The 19,677-nt window shown below is 33.6% G+C and overlaps 2 protein-coding genes across 2 annotated transcripts; both read right to left on the bottom strand.

Annotated features, from left to right (window-relative positions):
• Positions 1–1,968: 1,968 nt before the first annotated feature.
• Positions 1,969–4,672, bottom strand: LOC128160363 (short-chain collagen C4-like). The gene is made up of 3 exons (XM_052823671.1): positions 4,286–4,672; positions 3,717–3,785; positions 1,969–2,427 (listed from the first exon to the last, which is right to left on the bottom strand). The coding sequence occupies exons 1-3, from the start codon at positions 4,635–4,637 to the stop codon at positions 1,970–1,972; spliced, it is 879 nt and encodes a 292-aa protein (XP_052679631.1). The 5' UTR covers positions 4,638–4,672; the 3' UTR covers position 1,969.
• A 9,876-nt stretch (positions 4,673–14,548) lies between these two features.
• LOC128160427 (short-chain collagen C4-like) lies at positions 14,549–19,231 on the bottom strand. The gene is made up of 3 exons (XM_052823744.1): positions 18,921–19,231; positions 18,621–18,689; positions 14,549–15,033 (listed from the first exon to the last, which is right to left on the bottom strand). The coding sequence occupies exons 1-3, from the start codon at positions 19,228–19,230 to the stop codon at positions 14,576–14,578; spliced, it is 837 nt and encodes a 278-aa protein (XP_052679704.1). The 5' UTR covers position 19,231; the 3' UTR covers positions 14,549–14,575.
• Between the last annotated feature and the right edge of the window lie 446 nt (positions 19,232–19,677).

The raw sequence follows: 19,677 nt of genomic DNA on the forward strand, positions 1-19,677 counted from the left end.
CACTGTTTGCTATGCTACTATTTTTTTTTTAGAATTCAGTCGGTTATTGTATTGAACAATCCCGGAATATTAAAAATCATTTCATTAGCCCTGGAATTATAATGCATGAATATACATCGCAAAAGCCACATTGAAGTTTCTCAGGTGAACGTTAAGGCCCATGGGCCTCTTGTTCATAAATATTAAAAATTAAAAATTCAAGTAAAATGCACTAATACATGTATATGTAAATTTGATCTTCAGAAAAAACAACTTCTTATCTTGAAAGCTGTAGGAAGAGTTATCCGTACAGGAGAGGTACCCTTATGGCAGCAGCTCGCCATGCATTTTCGCCATTTCAACAACCGGGTTTTTCTTTTCGAAAATCTGGTTAAATCTAAGGCGTTCAGATCAACAGTATTTGAGAACAAATAGCCTTATAATTATTTTTTTGGTTTATTTTACAATTATGTTATCTTTGATACTTTGAGTCCGAGTGCAAAAAGATTGGTCAGTTGTTTGATGTATTGTCAAATTTTGGAATATAAATAAAATTTTGGAGAGAGTTTCATATTCAAAATTTTCGAAATAGAATGATAAAAGAATTATTGATAAGTTGAGCAATGTGGCCCATGGGCCCCTTGTTGATGATGAAATGCAACAGAGCAGTGAATCCTTATCTCAAACTACATTTTCCGTGTAGTATAATTTAGTTATGATGTCTCGTATTGAATACTCCGCGTATCCTTTCTTGATTATTATAGATAAAGTATTGATGTACCGAAAGCTAGTCAGGCTTTTAGATGTGCAGTTGGCTTATTGGGTAGGATTATAAATGATACATCTCTCTTTCTCTCTCTCTCTCTCTCTCTCTCTCTCTCTCTCTCCTGAAATATAAATAGAAAATTGTGAAAAATGTGTGGAAATACATTTCTATTTTTCTTAGTCTATCTGCTGTGTACAACACTTGTACATTGCAATACAACAGCTGCATTTGTTGATGTTGGTACCGCATGCATGTAAAGATCATTGACACCCCTTAGAATTCTACTTTTTTTATGACAGTACGTACAGTGGTACAATATAAAAATTGCCCCCCCCCCCAAAAAAAAAAAAAAATCTTAAAAGATTTGACAAAAGTAGAGTTGCTCTTTGTGGCTATTTGGTTTAGCAGGAACTTTTACTTTGACGCTGGCCTTTTGAAGTTGTGCTATTTATAGTAACATTGACGATTGGCCTGCCTACTGCCAGGATTCTGCTTTCAGCAAAACCCTGCTAAAAATAAGACTTATTGTAAATTAATTCTAGTATATTTGGTTCTAGCTTATATGGATTCCGAATAAAATACATCTAATTGGCAGATTCAGTAGAAAAAGCAAAAATTAGCTATTTATAAAAAAGCATAACAGTACTGTAAACTGGGAAAAAGATGAAAAATCAATGACCCTCTCATAACGTCTCTCTCTCTCTCTCTCTCTCTCTCTCTCTCTTCTTGCTATCACCCTCGACCGCAATCCAGTATCCGCCCTAACCGTTTCGATTTGGGGCACCATGTTGTTTTCATACATGTTCTCTTCTTCATTCTGAACACCATCATGTTAGTATAGATTGTTACTGTCAATATCAGTGAAGAACAAGCCAAAAATTGTTCTGAATTACATATACTAGTAATTCATCATTTTTCATATTCATGTTTTATAGTCTTGAGTTTTGAACCAAAATAAGTTAGACTTGAATCTTTTTGTGTATTGGATAGAGACAAAACATCATAGAAAGGATGTTTTTTAAAAATATATATATATAACCACATGTACAGGCACCAGGCGTTATGTTAGTATATCATGGTATGGGGTGTATGGGTTTTCCGAACGGTTTGTACCAGTATAATAAAATTGACCCATTCTGGTTTTTACTATTTCAAGTAGAAATTAAAAAAACCGATATCAATAACAATGGCGTTTTGTACCTGTTATAATTTAATCAACCCTTATTATTTGGTACAAACAACACACGTTAGGTATCTGTCATTGTGATATGGTGGACAAGCTAAAGCTCCGCACACTGCTTTTACTGGGTAAAAAAATTTCCCATTGTCGTTACGCTGTCCTGCAATCAAAGCTTCAGGATGTTCGTCTAAACAAATGTACTGGGTTGCGGCGTGACTTGAGTAATATCCTGCTGCAAGGTCCCCGTGATACTGCATGCTCCAGCCATCGTAACAAGAGGATTTACCAGGAATCATCAGAACGCTGGGCTGAACCGTGCTTCGACACACGCTGCAGGGAAGGTCATTCCCGTTTTCATGGCCAAAATCAGTAGAGTCGTATTCTGATCCATACATAAATGCACCACTTGAAGTAAACTTTGTGGTGAGGTCTGGGTCTCGTGGAAGGCAAACAAATTCGGCAGCGGCTCCGGTGTGGTCTGGCCAAGAGCCTCCAGCAAACCCTGATTTATTATGATCAAAGTCAAAAAGGGAATTATAGCTTTTTTTGCTGTAGCAAGCAATTTTATTGTTAAGAAAATGCCCAGGGACCACAATGCTCACCTGTGCAACAATTACCTTAACTCTGATCAAATAAGCATTACACTATCCAAATCAATATATCTTGACAGCTAAGTACAGTAGATCTTGCTAATTTTTTTTAGCAATTTCTATTCACATATTTTATGGTACATATCAAGCCCCTTTTGTTGTTGTACCTGCAAGAAGATTTTTCTCTATACCTATAAAACACCCCCACACTTTATGGCCCCACTTTTCTTTAGGGAATCATAATTTGATTAAACTGTAATCTGCACAAACCGTGTTTTCACAGTTACTGCTTCTTTGGACTGAAAACATTCCCAGAATATTTTTAAAGATTTTCTCTATATACATGTATTCCTATGTAAAAATTCAAACCCATTGGGATTCCGCCCTACCCCCAGGGACCATGATTTAAACAAACTTGAATCTGCATTATTTGAGGATACTTCCACTCCAATTTAAGCTATTCTGCCCTAATGAATTCTGAGAAGAATATTTTTAAATATTTTTCTATACATTTTTATGTAAAAATCAATCCCCCCATTGTGGGCCCACCCTACCCCTATGGACCATGATTAAAACAAACTTGAATCTACACTACCTGAGGATGTCTCCATACAAGTTAAAGCTTTTCTGGCCAATTAGTTTTTGAGAAGATAGTTTTTAAAGATTTTCTCTATTTTTATCTATATATTTTGAGAAAAAGATTTTTAAATATTTTTTCTATACATTTTTATGTAAAAATCCATCCCCCATTGTGGCCCCACCCTACCCCCAGTGACCATGATTTAATCAAAATTGAATCTACACCACCTTAAGATGTCTCCACACAAGTTAAAGCTTTTCTGGCCAATTAGGTTTTGAGAAGATGATTTTTAAATATTTTCTCTATACATTCTTATGTAAAAATCCATCCCCCCATTGTGGCCTAACCCTACTTCCGGGGACCATGATTTGAACAAACTCTAATCTACACTACCACCTGACTATATTCATCTTACAAATACAACTAGCCATTCAACATCAAATAGTTTATATATCTGATAGAAATTGTTATATTTCTTCATATTTGGTAGACTCTATACATTGAAATAAATACATATTGAAACGTTTGTAGTTGACATTGGAAAAGGTTGATGGAAGTTGCTAAATAAATGTATTTTGACTTCATTTACTTTTTACAGAGAATTTCGAAGCATATTTATACCTGAATAAACCAGCTCTGTGTTGTTTCCAGGACAATCTTTCCGTCCCCATCTTATGAATACTCCACCAGCTTTAGATAAAAGATGTATATGCATAGTTAAAGTAAATATATAGAGATTTATCAAACGATTAGTTGTGAGTGAAAGGACACATTCAAGTGAAAAACAATGTCAAGAAAGAAAATTCTTAAGATAATTATCAACCAAAATCAACGCGTCATTTACGCTGGGGTTGCTTTTGTTTGACTTTTTAAAATATATCGCAAGCAACTGATATCTAAAAAAGCAAATCTCAAATCATACAATTATTAATTGTCAATTTTAAATAGTAGTATAGTAAATACGTAATTCATATGCTATCACTATATTGACGTTTTATATTGACGTTTTCTGATTTCATTTAACATCAAACATTCGCAAAAGATTGAGTTTTAAATAAACATATCATTACGATTCTTGGGAATGAATATTAATACTGCAACACAGCTATACAATTAATGTAATTATTATAATGTTAATGATTATAACATTCTTAAAAATAAACATATTGTCGCTGGTAAAGTAAACAAACCATTGCTATTAGTCATAAGAGTGTTGTATTTGGTGGACAGTTCGGTGAATTTGGTCGACAAATCCGTGAATTGGATGGACTGATCATTGTACTTGGTCGACAAATCGGTGTATTTGCCAGACTGTTCAGTGTACTTGGTGGACAAATCGGTGTATTTAGTGGACAGGTCGGTGTATTTAGTGGACAGGTCTTTGTATTTGGCCGACAGATCAGAGTTCTTAGTCACAACATCCTCCACTTTACTCTCTAACGCATGAATCTGAGACTGAAGTAATGCAGGATCGTTCAGTAAAATCCTTTTCTCTGCAATCGCTTGTACGATAAATATTAGTAGAAAAATCGAGGCCACCATTGCTGCTACTAAGTATAAAGTGCACCTGTTCACATTCGTTATATTTACACGAAAGTCGCCTTATTATTATTCCGATAAGAGAACATATTGATAAAGGCACTAAGCTATATTACCTTCTATACTTTAATTAGGAAACTATAGACATATTGTCATATTTTTTAATTTAAACAATTTAGTTTTCATGGCATTAATTAAGTTTTCATGCAATAACGAGATAGGCATGTCTTTTTTTTTTTAATAATTTTTTCTGAGAATAATGTTAACCAGTCAATTGTCATAATTGCCGTATGGGGGGGGGTATCACAATTAATTCATATTTGAATATCAGCAAGAGAAAATAACTTATATATAAGGTTTTAGTATAACAAACCGTATAACAAACTGACTTTATATTAATACAACTGTTGTCATTCCAAAATGTAAAAGAATTGTGCAATCAAGGTTGATTTATCAAGAATGGATTTGTCATCAGAAAACTTCAGGTGTAAGCTTGCCTTTTCATATAACCTGTTTAAAATATGTTTACTAATATATCATTTGTCTTGTGTGTCTATGAGCTGTATAACTTTTGACTAAGAAACAATAAAGTAGTGAAAATAGATTATAGATTATTTAAATACTGATTCAGATATGAGCACAGATGCATTTAATAATATTTCTTTTTATGCATTTAAAATGACTGTATTGAACAACAAACCTTATGAGATTTGAACGATAAGAACATACAATGTACCGTATGTAAAAATATTTTTGGATCTAATATTTTACTTTGACAACTTTTGTAAGTTGTTAGAAATCCACTTTTCAATATCAAGTTCATGTAGTATAAACAAATTCAAATCAATAAATCATGTTTAGAATCTATAAATGAGGTAATATTAAGAACAGCTCACGTTTGAAGAATTTCTATTTCCTTTTTTCATTTTGATTTAGTATGAAATGTTAGGAACATTCTTTCATCGGCACAGATCTAGATATCTGTTAAGATTCTGTCCGGCCGAATTTTTCTATTGACGCTCTTAAACAAGTAAGAGGAGCAAAATTACGGGTTTAAGTACGCCGTTGTAATTTACACGAAAATCATTGAATTAGAAAAAAACCCACATTTCTTATATTTCCAACGACAGTACAGAAATTTAACGATCTTTACAATGACAAACATATTAAGTACAGTTAAATGTACATTCAAATGAGTGAAGACTCATGTAAATGTTAAAACATCGATTCCTTCTCTAGTACCACTAAACCAATTTCAATCAAATTTGGCATATAGTATCAATTATGTATAAGTAAAGGGGTGTAAAAAATTGTAAAATTCATGGCCTTTGCGCCTCTGAGGCTAGAGGAGTGGGACTAAAACCATCAAAATTAATGCAATTTTTAAAAAAAATCTTCTTATTTACTCCAGGATGTTAAGCAGTCAAACTGCTGGCATGATTATATATTAAGCAGGTGAACTCTTACAGTACATAGTTATCATGAGGAAGAGTGCCTCTTTCAGAATTGTGATTTGTATGGTCATGTGGGTCAGAGATTCTGGTGTTAGGGCGGTACTCTAATGATTATATAGGGTAGGAGGTGTAATTTGGATCAATTATTTCACTGTATGTTATGCTCTTATTTTAACACTTTTTTTAAGAATTCAGATGGTTATTGGATTGAACAATCCCGGAATATTAAAAATGATTTCATTAGCCCTGTAATTATAAAGCACATGAATATACATTGCAAAAGCCACATTGAAGTTTCTCAGGTGAACGATAAGGCCCATGGGTCTCTTGTTCATAAATATTAAAAATTTAAAATCCAAGTAAAATGCACTAATACATGTATATGTAAATTTGATCTGCAAACAAAACCCAACTTCTTATCTTGAAAGCTGTAGGAGGAGCTCGCCATGCATTTTCTCCATTTCAACAACCGAGTTTTTCTTTTCGGAAATCTGGTTAAATCTAAGGCGTTCAGATCAACAGTATTTGAGAACAAATACTCTTTTAATTATTTTTTTGGTTTATTTTACAGTTATCATATCTTTGATACTTTGAGTCCGAGTGCAAAAAGATTGGTCAGTTGTTTGATGTATTGTCAAATTTTGGAATATAAATGAAATTTTGGTGAGAGTTTCATATTCAAAATTTTCGAAATAGAATGATAAAAGAATTATTGATAAGTTGAGCAATGTGGCCCATGGACCCCTTGTTGATGATAGAATGCAACAGAGCAGTGAATCCTTATCTCAAACTACATTTTTCCGTGTTGTATAATTTAATTATGATATCTCGTATTGAATATCCAGCGTATTCTTTCTTGATCATTATAGATAAAGTATTGATGTACTGAAAGCTAGTCAGGGTTTTAGATGTGCAGTTGGTTTATTGGGTAGGATTATAAATGATACCCCCCTCTCTCTCTCTCTCTCTCTCTCTCTCTCTCTCTCTTGAAATATAAATAGAAAATTGTGAAAAAAGTGTGGAAATACATTTCTATTTTTCTTAGTCTATCTGCTGTGTACAACACTTGTACATTGCAATACAACAGCTGTATTTGTTGATGTTGGTACCGCATGCATGTAAAGATCCTCGACATCCCTGTGATTTCTACTTTTTGTATGACAGTACATACAGTGGTACAATATAAAAATTGCCCCCCACAGGATGAATGACCATCTTTAAGTTCTCCTTAAAGATAGCTTAAAGATGCTTAAAGGTAGCTTAAAGACGATCTTTAAGCCACCTTTAAGCTACCTTTAAGCTATATGTGTTGCTTAAAGATGGCTTAAAGAAAGCGTAAAGATGGCTTAAAGGCAGCTTAAAGACTATCTTTAAGCCACCTTTAAGCCACCTTTAAGGACAACCTATAGGTCCTTAATGTCCAAACTTCTTTAAGCCACCTTTAGGCCACCTTTAAGCTACCTTTAAGCCACCTTTAAGCCATTAAAAAAATTTTATTTCAATATTGTGCTTAATTTCCAACAAAATGTATAAACTTTATGAAAGAAAAGGTATTAAAACGGTTTTTGTTCTAGAAAGAAAAATGAAAAAAAACCACAAAAAAAACCGGCCACGGCGAGAGTTGAACCCGGGACCCTTAGTGTACTAGCATCACCACACTTCCTCTGCGCTACGGCAATTTATTTAACTTGAGCGTTTTTATATCCTATATATCAGTGGATATTGAATCACTGTATTGAATGTGTTTACTTGAAAAGATTTTGACAAACCATTCAGTTTGTAACAATCAATTATATCTAATTTATAAATTACATGCATGCGTGTATTTAGAATGAAATACGGAACTTGGTCTTCAGTGAACAGAAATATATTATACCTAAATGGAAACCGTTAGGTTCACTATAGAAGGCTTTCTTAGTTAATAAATTTAAACCGAGTAGATATACGTTCATCTAATTTATAGCTATAAAAATGTAAGAAAGAAAATGAAATCATTTCTTTTATGAAATGCATTGATACTATTAGGGTATTTGTTCAATTTCCCGCAATTTCCCGGTTTTCATGATCGCGGTGCCGTTCCAATATGTTTAAATATTTACATGTAATTGTATGTACATGGTTTTTAAACTATCAATTCTATAACAAACAAAATTACCAATTACCGGTGACGTATTTACTGCATGTGGCAATTGCAAATGACTTGTATTTACAATTGTATGATGTGCCAGGCCGGGTATATTTGACATATTTACCCTTATACATATATTTAAATAATCAACCCCTATTTATGACCACCGGTACATTAATTAATTAGCCTCAAGATTTTACTCTTACATACATGTATCGTTAATTTGTAGACGTAACATCTTTGAAACCCAGAGCTAGGAAATAATACTTTGAAAATGAATTACAAATGTAAATTAACTTTTATTCACTTGACTTATCGTATACTCGTACATACTAAGATTCAACGCCTTTAGAAACCCTGACGTGCACCTGGGCACACGACACACCTGTTGTGTATATCTTGTATATTCTGTGTTAGTTCCAGGGGTTTTCTTAAGTTGGACAAACAATAGACTTTAATTAGATATACACAAACATGCACCTGGGCACGCGACACAACTGTTGTGTATATCTTGTATATTCTGTGTTAGTTCCAGGGGTTTTCTTAAGTTGGACAAACAATAGACTCTAATTAGATATACACAAACGAACAAAACTATGTCTAGACAAACAAAGCAGTAATATCCTGCCCGATATAACAAAGGCAGTTGAGAGTCTTTTCATCTTTTAACATGTATCTAGCAGATCTAGAATTAGAAATAATGAAAATTGAAAAAAAAATACAAACCTTAAACCGATTATCAAATTAAATCATGCATTTTTGGTTCATTATCTTTATTTTGTTTAATAACCGGAGGAACAGAGAGAGAGAGAGAGAGAGAGAGAGAGAGAGAGAGAGAGAGAGAGAGAGAGAGAGAGAGAGAGAGAGAGAGTTTTTTCACCGATTAATTTATAATAGGAAACAAACATACTTTAATTAGTTTTTTGCACATATTAAGATACAGAGACTGCGCTCATCCCTACAATAATTTTGAAACCCCCAAAAAATTTTAAAGAATTTTATAACGGCAATCTGTGTCCAGCGGAGCGGTGCTGATGATAGCGATCTGTGTTTAATGGAGCGACGATTAAAACCGTCTGGAACACACCCCCCCCCCTTCCTTGGAAATTATGTTATCACTCGGATGACCCCCTCCCATCTCTATAAAAGAGCTTTTGCATTTAATATATGTTTTTATTGTTCAGCTTGATCAATATTGACTTAAAGGCCACTTAAAGACAGTGTAAAGGCAGTGTAAAGAGAGCGTAAATGCCACTTAAAGATGCTTAAAGATGGCTTAAAGGTGGCTTAAAGAAGTTTGGACATTAAGGACCTATAAGCACTTGCTTAAAGGTGACTTAAAGGCGGCTTAAAGGTTGTATAGCCTTTAAGCTCCTTTAAGTCACCTTTAAGCCACCTTTAAGGACTTGCTTAAAGATGGTTTTTCGCCCTGTGCCCCCCCCCCCCCCCCCCAAAAAAAATGATTTTTCCCCCTTCAAGTCAAACACTTGCTAGAAATCAATATCTCAAGTAATTAAGAAGTACAGGTTTGTATGCCGAACTTTTTCCAGGTGTGTGGAGAACCCTTAACGTTGGCAATGCGTCAAAGAGTGACTGATTTTTTTAAGGGTAATCATACGTAAATATGTCTGACTGGTAGAAAAATTATTGTACATTTAATTTTAAAACAAGCCTTTTTCAAAGCAATCCCCATTTTTTTTTTAGATTTGCAGCCGAATTCCAACTCTATGTAAAGTGGTTTAAGGATTTCAGAATGTTTGTTCCAAAGATGCAGTAGTTGTGTTTATTAAAACAAATAAATTTCCTTGCTAAATTTATTTGAAAAAAATCTTAAAAGATTTGACAAAAGTAGGGTAGCTCTTTGTGGCTATTTGGTTTAGCAGGAACTTTTACTTTGACGCTGTCCTTTTGAAGTTGTGCTATTTATAGTAACATTGGCGATTTGCCTGCCTACTGCCAGGATTCTGCTTTCAGCAAAGCCCTGCTAAAAATAAGACTTATTGTAAATTACTTCTAGTATATTTGATTCTAGCTTATATGGATTCCGAATAAAATACATCTAATTGGCAGATTCAGTAGAAAAAGCGAAAATTAGCTATTTATGAAAAAGCATAACAGTACTGTAAACTGGGAAAAAGATGAAAAATCAATGACCCTCTCATAACGTCTCTCTCTCTATAGCTCTTCTTGCTATCACCCTCGACCGCAATCCAGCATCCGCCCTAACCGTTTCGACTTTGGGGTACCATGTTGTTTTCGTCCACGTTCTCTTCTTCATTCTGAAGACCATCATGTTAGTATAGATTGTTACTGTCCATATCAGTGAAGAACAAGTCAAAAATTGTTCTGAATTCCATATAATTCATCATTTTTTATAATCATGTTTTATAGTCTTGAGTTTTGAACCACAAATAAGTTAGACTTGAAATTTTTTTTGTGTATCGGACAGAGACAAAACATCAAAGGAAGGATGTCTTTTTTTTTTAAATATATAACCACAGGCTCCAGACGTTATGTAAGTATGTCATGGTATGGGGTGTATGGATTTTCTGAACGGTTCATACCAGTATTATAAAATTGAATTATTTCGGTTTTTACTATTTCAAGTAGAAATAAAAAAACGATATCAATTACAATGGCATTTTGTACTTGTTATGATTTAACCAACCTGATTATTTGGTACAAACAACACAAGTTAAGTATCTGTCATTGTGATATGGTGGACAAGCTAAAGCTCCGCACACTTCATATTTGGTTGACTCTATACATTGAAATAAATACATATTGAAACGTTTGTAGTTGACATTGGAAAAGGTTGATGGAAGTTGCTAAATAAATGTATTTTGACTTCATATACTTTTTACAGAGAATTTCGAAGCATATTCATACCTGAATAAACCAGCTCTGTGTTGTTTCCAGGACAATCTTTCCGTTCCCATCTTATGAATACTCCACCAGCTTTAGATAAAAGACGTATATGCATAATTAAAGTAAATATAAAGAGATTTGTCAAACGATTAGTTGTGAATGAAGGATGCATTCAAGTGAAAAACAATGTCAAGAAAGAAAATTCTTAAGATAATTATCAACTAAAATCAACGCGTCATTTACGCTGGGGTTGCTTTTGTTTGACTTTTTAAAATATATCGCAAGCAACTGATATCTAAAAAAGCAAATCTCAAATCATCCAATTATTAATTGCCAATTTTAAAGAGTATTGGTAAATACGTAATTCATATGCTATCAATATATTTAATATGAAACATTCGCAAAAGATAAAGTTTTAAATAATCATATCAATACGATTCTTGGGAAAGAATATTAATACCGCAACACAGCTATACAATTAATGTAATTATTATAATGTTAATGATAATAACAATCTTAAGAATAAACATATTGTCGCTGGTAAAGTAAACAAACCATTGCTATTAGTCATCAGAGTGTTGTATTTGGTGGACAGATCGGTGAATTTGGTCGACAAATCCGTGAATTGGATGGACTGATCATTGTACTTTGTCGACAACTCGGTGTATTTGCCAGATTGTTCAGTGTACTTGGTGAACAGATCAGAGTTCTTAGTCGCAACATCCTCCACTTTACTCTCTAACGCATGAATCTGAGACTGAAGTAATGCAGGATCGTTCAGTAAAATTCTTTTCTCTGCAATCGCTTGTACGATAAATATTATTAGAAAAATCGAGGCCGCCATTGCTGCTACATTATGTACTAAGTATAAAGTGCAGCTGTTCACATTCGTAATCTTTACACGAAAGTCGCCTACTAAAGTGCACTGGCAAACGACTGCCTTACATAACCTCAGCAATGTTATAGTTTTAAATATACTTGATTATTATTCCTAAATATATATATATATATATATATATATATATATATATATATATATATATATATATATATATATATATATATATATATATTGATTGATTGATTGGGGCACTCAAAATACCTACTATAATTAGAAAATAAAATATTGTCATCTTTTGTGAATTTCAAACAATTAATTTTTCATGGTATTGATTAAGTTTTATGTAATAACAAGTCAGGCATGTCTTATAAATCATTTTTTTTCTGAGAATAATGTTACACCAGTTATTTGTCATTTGAATTTGAATTTCAGTAAAAGAAAAATATCATATATGATGTTTGAGAATATGAAACCATCTGTCTTCAAATTAATTCAACTGTTGTCATCTACTAGTAGGTAGATTTATTTAGAATGCTTTTGTCATCAGAAAACCTCACGAGTGAGCTTCCTTTTTTCAATTGACCTGTGTAAAATATGTTAATTAGTATATCATTTGTGTTGTATGTCTATAAGCTGTATAGCTTTTGACTAACAAATAATATAGCAGTGAAAATAGATTAAGGATTAATTAAAAGCTGATATAGATGTGAACACTGATGCATTTGATTAGATTTTTTACGCATATAAAATGAATGATTTACACAACAAACATTATGAAATTTTGACGAATTGAACATAGATAACAAGATTTATTGATCCGATATTTTACTGTCATGACAACTTTCGTTTTACTTTTCAATATCAAGTTAATGTAGTATAAACAAATTCAATGCAACAAATCATGTTAAAGAATTTATGAAAAAGGTAATATTTAGAACAAACCACGTTTGAAGAGTTTCTTTCTCCCTTTTTTTATTTTGATTTAGTATGAAATGTTGGACAAAGTTGCTTTATCGGTCCAGATATCTGCTATAGTCTGTCCCAATATATTCTGAATACAGATTTTGCTTAATTGGTTGATATTTATAAATACCTCAGGGTTCAAACGATGACCATTCAAAAGTATGAAAAATTTCCAAGATTTCTCAGTCGAAACGCTCCTGTTAGCATATCAGGTTTCAATACAATGCTAAAAAAGTGATGTCTACTAGGATTTCGTATTGCAGCAAGCCCGGATGATAACGCTGAAAAGTTTCGCGATGTATTCCAAGTGTATTCCAAATGGAGAAAAGATGTAAACATTCCCCATTATAAATTTCGGTAAGGAATCTGTTTTTATTCCTGTGAATTTTTCCGTGTGAAAGATGGAAATTATCCCTTTCAACTATTTCTAATGCACTTCTTTCACAGGTATGTGTATTTTTATCAAAAATCGTCCAAATGTGCTGCATAAATAATTAAATATCTTGGGACAGACTATAAGATTCTGCCCGGCTTAATTTTCCTATTGACGCCCTTAAACAAGTAAGACGAGCAAAATTAAGGCAGGTTTTAATACGCAATAGTGATATACACAAGACTAGTTGAATAAAATACCCTCTTTTCTAAAATTTTCTACGACACTAGCTAAAAAAGATAACACAAAAAGATAGAATTCAATGATCTATAGAAAGACAAATGTACATACAACTGTACATTCAAATGTGTATATGTAATACTCCTGTTAATGTTAAAACGTCCGTTCCATCTCCCGTACCGCAGCTGAGTTTTCTTTATAAGATAGGTTAAAACCCTTGACAAAACATTTATTTCTAATAAGTGTACGTGTTGATATAAAACGTTCTAGTATTGCTTAATATGTTCTATTTGTAAAATGATTACAATCTAGGATAAAACTGCATAAACCGATTTGATGAAATGTATATTAAACATACATATTTTATCACTTGCATTAGCATAAGGGATTATCCACGCTAATAATATAATTACTTTGAATATGTGATTGAATTTGCCAATATCTTGGATTTATATCTTAATATATCTTAATGAAGGAGGTTGCTATTAAGTCTCTTTTTTCTCATTTAAACTGGACTTTTTTTGTGTTCAAATAAATTTGATAATCGATATACCACATTGCAGACAAATTAATACTAATATAGGGTTAGTTTTGGCAAGGAGCATGTTGCTCTTTCTTTACGTTTCAGCTATATAAAGTAACTCTAATCATTTTCAATCAGACAACGTTAATAATATGTTAATTAATCTAGTATACTTTACTATCTTACATTCTCTTGTTATCGCTCAGGTATCGATATGCAACGTAAGCGCTTAGACTGTTTTTTTAATATGATGTAGTTTCTGACATTCAAGGTCTTAGACAAAAAAAAGTTATTAGAATGAGTTTCTGATTGGTTGTGGAATTTTTAATTCTTGACTATAATACAAATTGTTTCTGTAATTGAAATTGACATCGGCGAGTGGATTAAAGTAAGTATTTCATTTAGATACATTTAATTTATAGTAAGATTCACCAACCAGTCTACTATCATAATTATGTGAACCATTTGATTTATACCATTACAAAAGGCATGCGTAGGATAAAAAAAACATAATATAGCCTGACACTTTTTTAAATTTACATTTACTTGTTTTATTTGGTACAGACAACACACGTTAAGTATTTGCCGTTGCGATAAGGTGGACAGGCTAAGGATCCACACGATGCCAGTACAGGGTAAAACAGTTTTCCGTTGTGGTTATCTTGTCCTGCAGTCAAGTCTTCAGGATGCTCATCCAAACAAATATACTGGGTAGCAGCCTTTTGTGAGTAAGCACCCGCTACAAGATCCCCATGATACTGCATAGTCCAGCCATCGTAACAAGATGATTTACCAGGAATCATCAGAACGCTTGACTGAACCGTGCTACGACAGACACTACAGGGAAGGTCGTCACCGTCGGCATGGCCAAACTCAGCAGTGTCGTATTCTGATCCATAAATATAAGCATAAGCAGAAGAAAACTTTGTAGTTAGGTCTGGGTCTCGTGGTAGACATACGAATTCTGCTGCGGCTCCGGTGTGGTCGTACCAAGAACCTCCAGCAAACCCTGGGAAATGAAAGATGATGCATAAAGTATCCAAATACACCCATCCACATATTTTTTCTTCAGATTTTCGAAAACCTCAAATTAGAGCATTCTCATATAGACCTTTCGATAGGATGTAACGATCTATTTCTTGCATCATAACTAGTTGAGAATCACGCTGGTCTCAAGTTAAAATACACATATTACGTAGAAACTGCTGAGAATCGGACAAATTTTCTTGATATCAATTAAGCAAAAGAATATTTTCTTCCATGTTTCATACAAGCATGAAGGGAATATAAAGCACACTTTCTTTAACAGAATTTAAACGATGTATGAGAAAATCTCGGAGGAAAATATCTGATTATCTATAGGTCTACCCTAGTTCCAGGGACCAAAAATTGTGAACGCTTGATAAAAGGAGACCTTCATGATTTTAATGGTAAATATTTTATAATATTCACAGTTTCATTTAAAATACACACAATCATAAAAGGCACAGGGAATTAGTCTAAGAGTAGATGTCCTGAAATAGAACACAAATTTAATTTAATATGCCCAAGTGACAGTGTCATTAAACTTGAAGTTTTGAGTAAATATTGTTAAAAGTCTTTACGACAAAGAGCAGATTCTAGAGTTGAAGCAAATTTAGGCATTATATTAGTGTCTGTGATGAAGTTGAATTTAATTTATTTCAATTTTGAATTTGTTTGTGTAAATAGTTGTAATTTTAGACTAAGATGTGTTCCATATTTCTAAATCGAGAGTGTTCTGTATCAGAACTATTTTCAGCATAACTGGTTTGCTGAGTTAGAGTCGTGGCTGCTTGTCAAGTGTGCGGCCACGTTGTTGAATTTGTCCTCAGTTTGTACATACAATTTGGCGAATTCCAGAAGTTAGTCTGATAGACTGACAGCCAGAAAATACTGTAAATCTGTTTGGGCATTTGCTTTTTTCCAGCCGGTAAGTTTTTGTATATATTTTGTTTGTTCAGTTTCATGGTGTATTTACGGGGGTGTGGTCTTTTTTAGTTTCGTTGTATTAGTAAATATGTCTATAGGTTTTAGAATAGGTAATGTTTCAGTGAAGGGAAAGTTATATCGTTAAAGTCGATTTGTCAATGGTGAACGTCAGTTGAAGGCTTAGCGTAGCATATGTTGGTCAGGACTGGGACCGACAACCATTAACAAAGCAGAGTGTGACGCAAGTGGTACGCACGCGAGCTCGAGTTTGATGAAGTTTATTGTTAGGAGGTACTGTAAGGATAGTCCTCCAACGAGAGACCTTCAAGTCCGGGACTGGAGACAGGACATTCTGTTTACAGGTTTTGTGTGTTATGGAGGCCCAGTGGTGACTGATTTTAGGATGGCTGTTGCAATTATTTCTTCTTCTTCTTCTTTCAGTACAGAGTCGGACTCTTCTTGAGTGTATAAATGACTCTTGCTCGTTAAATCATGAGGCATTCCCTCCTCACTTAATAAAAACTATTTACAAGAAAATTATTTACAAAATGAAACTATGTACATCTGGGGTCAAAGGAGTATTAGGTGTGTGAAGCTCCTGTCAAGGCCTCTGGCAGGATGGTAAGGCTGGCCTTAAACTCTTCTAGTGCAGCTGCTGTTGTGGCTTTTTCCGGCAGAGTGTTCCATTCCCTGGTTGATCTTGGGAAGAAGGAGTACCTGTATTGATCTTTTAGAGTGCGCTGTTGGTATATGCGGTGGCCTCCTCTGGTCCTTGGATCTCCGGGTTTGTAATAATTAGAGGGGTCAATATCCACCAATCTATTGCGGATCTTGTATGCCATGGTGAGTCGGTCTTTGCAGCGGCGATCTTTAAGAGGCTCCCATTTTAGTCTATCCATTAAGGAGCTGACACAGCCTGGGGATACGTCTTGGTATTCATTGTACACGAACCTAGCTGCCCTTCTCTGTACTTGTTCTAGGTCTTTTTCAAGGTTATCTTGATAAGGGTCCCATACAATGGAGGCGTATTCCAGGGTTGGTCATTAGAAAAAATGTTTGAAGCCAAACTTTCAATTCTATTGAATGATTGAATGATATATAACAAAAGCTAGTGATAGCTTTATTTAGCTGGTATTTTTAGCATTAATGTGTTTCATATAGATACTGACAACTGAATGTGTTAAAAGTTAGTCCATTATTATTTCATTGCCACTATTATTTGATTTACAATTTAAAATTATGTTTCGTTCTTAGTCAGAATGCGGGTGTGTGTTTGTGAGTGTGAGTATCTTCATATTCTATTATTTTAATTTCATTTTTGGTTTAATAAAATTTCTGTTTTTTTTTTTACTGTTTGACGTTTTCGCTAACACCACCACAAAGTCCAAAAAGGACATCATTACAGTGTCACAATTAAGTTTGAACTTATTTGATGTTTCATCCCGTTTTGAGCCTCGATTTTGTACAGGTAGAGTTGTGTACATTATCCTGCATGGAGGTCCCTTGTTTCGGGCATTTTTAAAAATCAGTGTTGCTATATAAGAGGTAGCGCATGTTTTCCAGGTATCAGGCGTGGCTCAGTCTGACAGGCCAATGGCGAAGTAGGTTTTAGGCTCTTGGTAACTGCATTTCTAGTCAAGGTAAGTTTATCGTATTCATTTGTATTATACTGGAATTATATTCAGCTACAACTACTGTATTCTTTTGTCAGCGTGGTCGAATTGTAAATTTTAAATTTTGCCACGTGAAAACCAGTATGGTTTCATAAATCAAATTGGCTGGATTAGAAAAAAATAAAACCAGTAGCCATTTTACGCAGAAATTTTCAGCATTAAAATTAGAAAAAATGTATAACATAGAAGAAAAGTTGACGGCTCGGCCAAACAGTTCTTATTTAGGAATAGTTTATAACTCTTCAGATGGAATTTTTTATCTGTTAATTGTTGATTTTTGTGTTAGGAAAAATTCACCTACATTGCTATTTATAAACAGCGTGTTATAAGGAAATTGTAACGCTTTTGCACTTATCATACAATTAATTCCACAAACTCTTGTACCTATTTAACTGAAAAAATTAATTCATCACGAAACATGCCATGATCCCACAAAAATTTAATTTCTTAGAATATATTGGAACTCAAACGTTAAAAAATAGATGCATTTTTTACTTACTAAGCTTTAACATACTGCATTGGTAATTGTTGGGAATCATTATCACTATTACATTTTCAATGTGGTGAAGTTTTATGCAATAAAAGGTCGTGCAATATGAGGTTTGTGTCAGATGGATGAAACGACCCCCCCATCGATTGAAAATAATGTCTAGGGTGCTGAAATATCAACAAATTAAGTAAATAATAAACCTTTATTTAGTAAAACGAATATTTCTAATATTTTTGATATAAAATTGGAATACTTTTATAAAGCTTTACATAAAGAAGTCTGGTCACGACCACCCCCTTTACATGTCAATTAGTTGAAATACAGGTGTGCGTTGCAAACGCCGTAACATTGTGCCGGTTTCTATTCGACCTATATTTCTCCGCGTTGTTGTGTCTTTTTATGGCGTTTACTTTTCTCATTTTATGATACGTTATTCAAATCGGCTTTTCTGCCACCTCCACCCTTGTGGGTCTACAAACTTACCAGAGTAAACTAGTTCTGTGTTGTTTCCAGGACAATCCTTTCGTCCCCATCGTATGAATAGTCCACCAACTACAAAGATTCATTAAACTGTGCACTACATATGCTGAGTAATTTTTAGGAAAATGTTTACAGGCATTTTGACCAAAATACAAAATGCTTTATTCTAAAGTACTCTTTTGTTCCTATCAATTTTAAACATTTCAACACAAGCAATCGAAATGCTATTTTATATTAAAAAAATAAAAGTTTAGATGACTCTATAATTGCAACTTAACTATCTACAATGTGGGTCGTACAAACCATTAGATTTGGTCAGCAAAGTGTTGTATTTGGCCGACAGGTCGAAGTACTTGATTGACTGGTCGTTGTATTTGGTAGTTAAGTCAGTGTATTTGGTAGACAAGTCGTTGTTTTTGGTGGATATGTCGTTGTATTTGGTTGATAGATCAGCGTATTTAACGGACATGTCGGTGTATTTACCAACTACATCCTCCACTTTTCTCTCAAGCGCATGAATCTGAGACTGGAGTAAATCTGGATCATTCAGTAAAATCCGTTTCTCTGCAATTGCTTGCACAATGAAAATCACGAGTACTATCAAGGCAGCCATATCGGTAAAGTTCCAGTATACGACAGATGTTCATTGCGCGTATCGTCACACGGAAATTGTCCGAATGAAGTGCATGGGAGCATTGTCGTAAAAGATATGAAGTATGCAAGACCCCCTCATGATAAAAGAAAAATCCACTTATCTGAAAATCAAGAAAAAAAAAATAAACGAATAAAACATAATTTAATAAGGCGAAAAATATCCCCATATATATTATTAATTAAATCCAAAAGAATCACCGTGTCCGCTTTCACATAACGAAAATCAAAAAAATTGAAAGACAACACAGTAAAACGTTAGCGTTTTCATAAAATCTTCAGACGTTTTTAAAATAACAATAACGTTCCTTGGTGACATCTACAATTAAAATGACTTCATGTTTATAGTTATAGAGGGATACTGCCGCGAAAATTTAAGCAACATTTAATATATGGCACATTAAATTGC

Source organism: Crassostrea angulata, chromosome 8 (genome assembly GCF_025612915.1).
Source record: "Crassostrea angulata isolate pt1a10 chromosome 8, ASM2561291v2, whole genome shotgun sequence".
NCBI lineage: Eukaryota > Metazoa > Mollusca > Bivalvia > Ostreida > Ostreidae > Magallana > Magallana angulata.

Excerpts from the sequence above, each read along its gene's own strand:
- LOC128160363 (XM_052823671.1), bottom strand. The coding sequence starts at position 4,637 with ATGGTGGCCTCGATTTTTCTACTAATATTTATCGTACAAGCGATTGCA. Across the intron at positions 3,786-4,285 it reads TCTTATGACTAATAGCAATG|CTGGTGGAGTATTCATAAGA; the intron begins GTTTGTTTACTT and ends TTTTATCTAAAG. Across the intron at positions 2,428-3,716 it reads CACAGAGCTGGTTTATTCAG|GGTTTGCTGGAGGCTCTTGG; the intron begins GTATAAATATGC and ends ATAATAAATCAG.
- LOC128160427 (XM_052823744.1), bottom strand. The coding sequence starts at position 19,230 with ATGGCTGCCTTGATAGTACTCGTGATTTTCATTGTGCAAGCAATTGCA. Across the intron at positions 18,690-18,920 it reads TTTGCTGACCAAATCTAATG|TTGGTGGACTATTCATACGA; the intron begins GTTTGTACGACC and ends GAATCTTTGTAG. Across the intron at positions 15,034-18,620 it reads CACAGAACTAGTTTACTCTG|GGTTTGCTGGAGGTTCTTGG; the intron begins GTAAGTTTGTAG and ends TTCATTTCCCAG.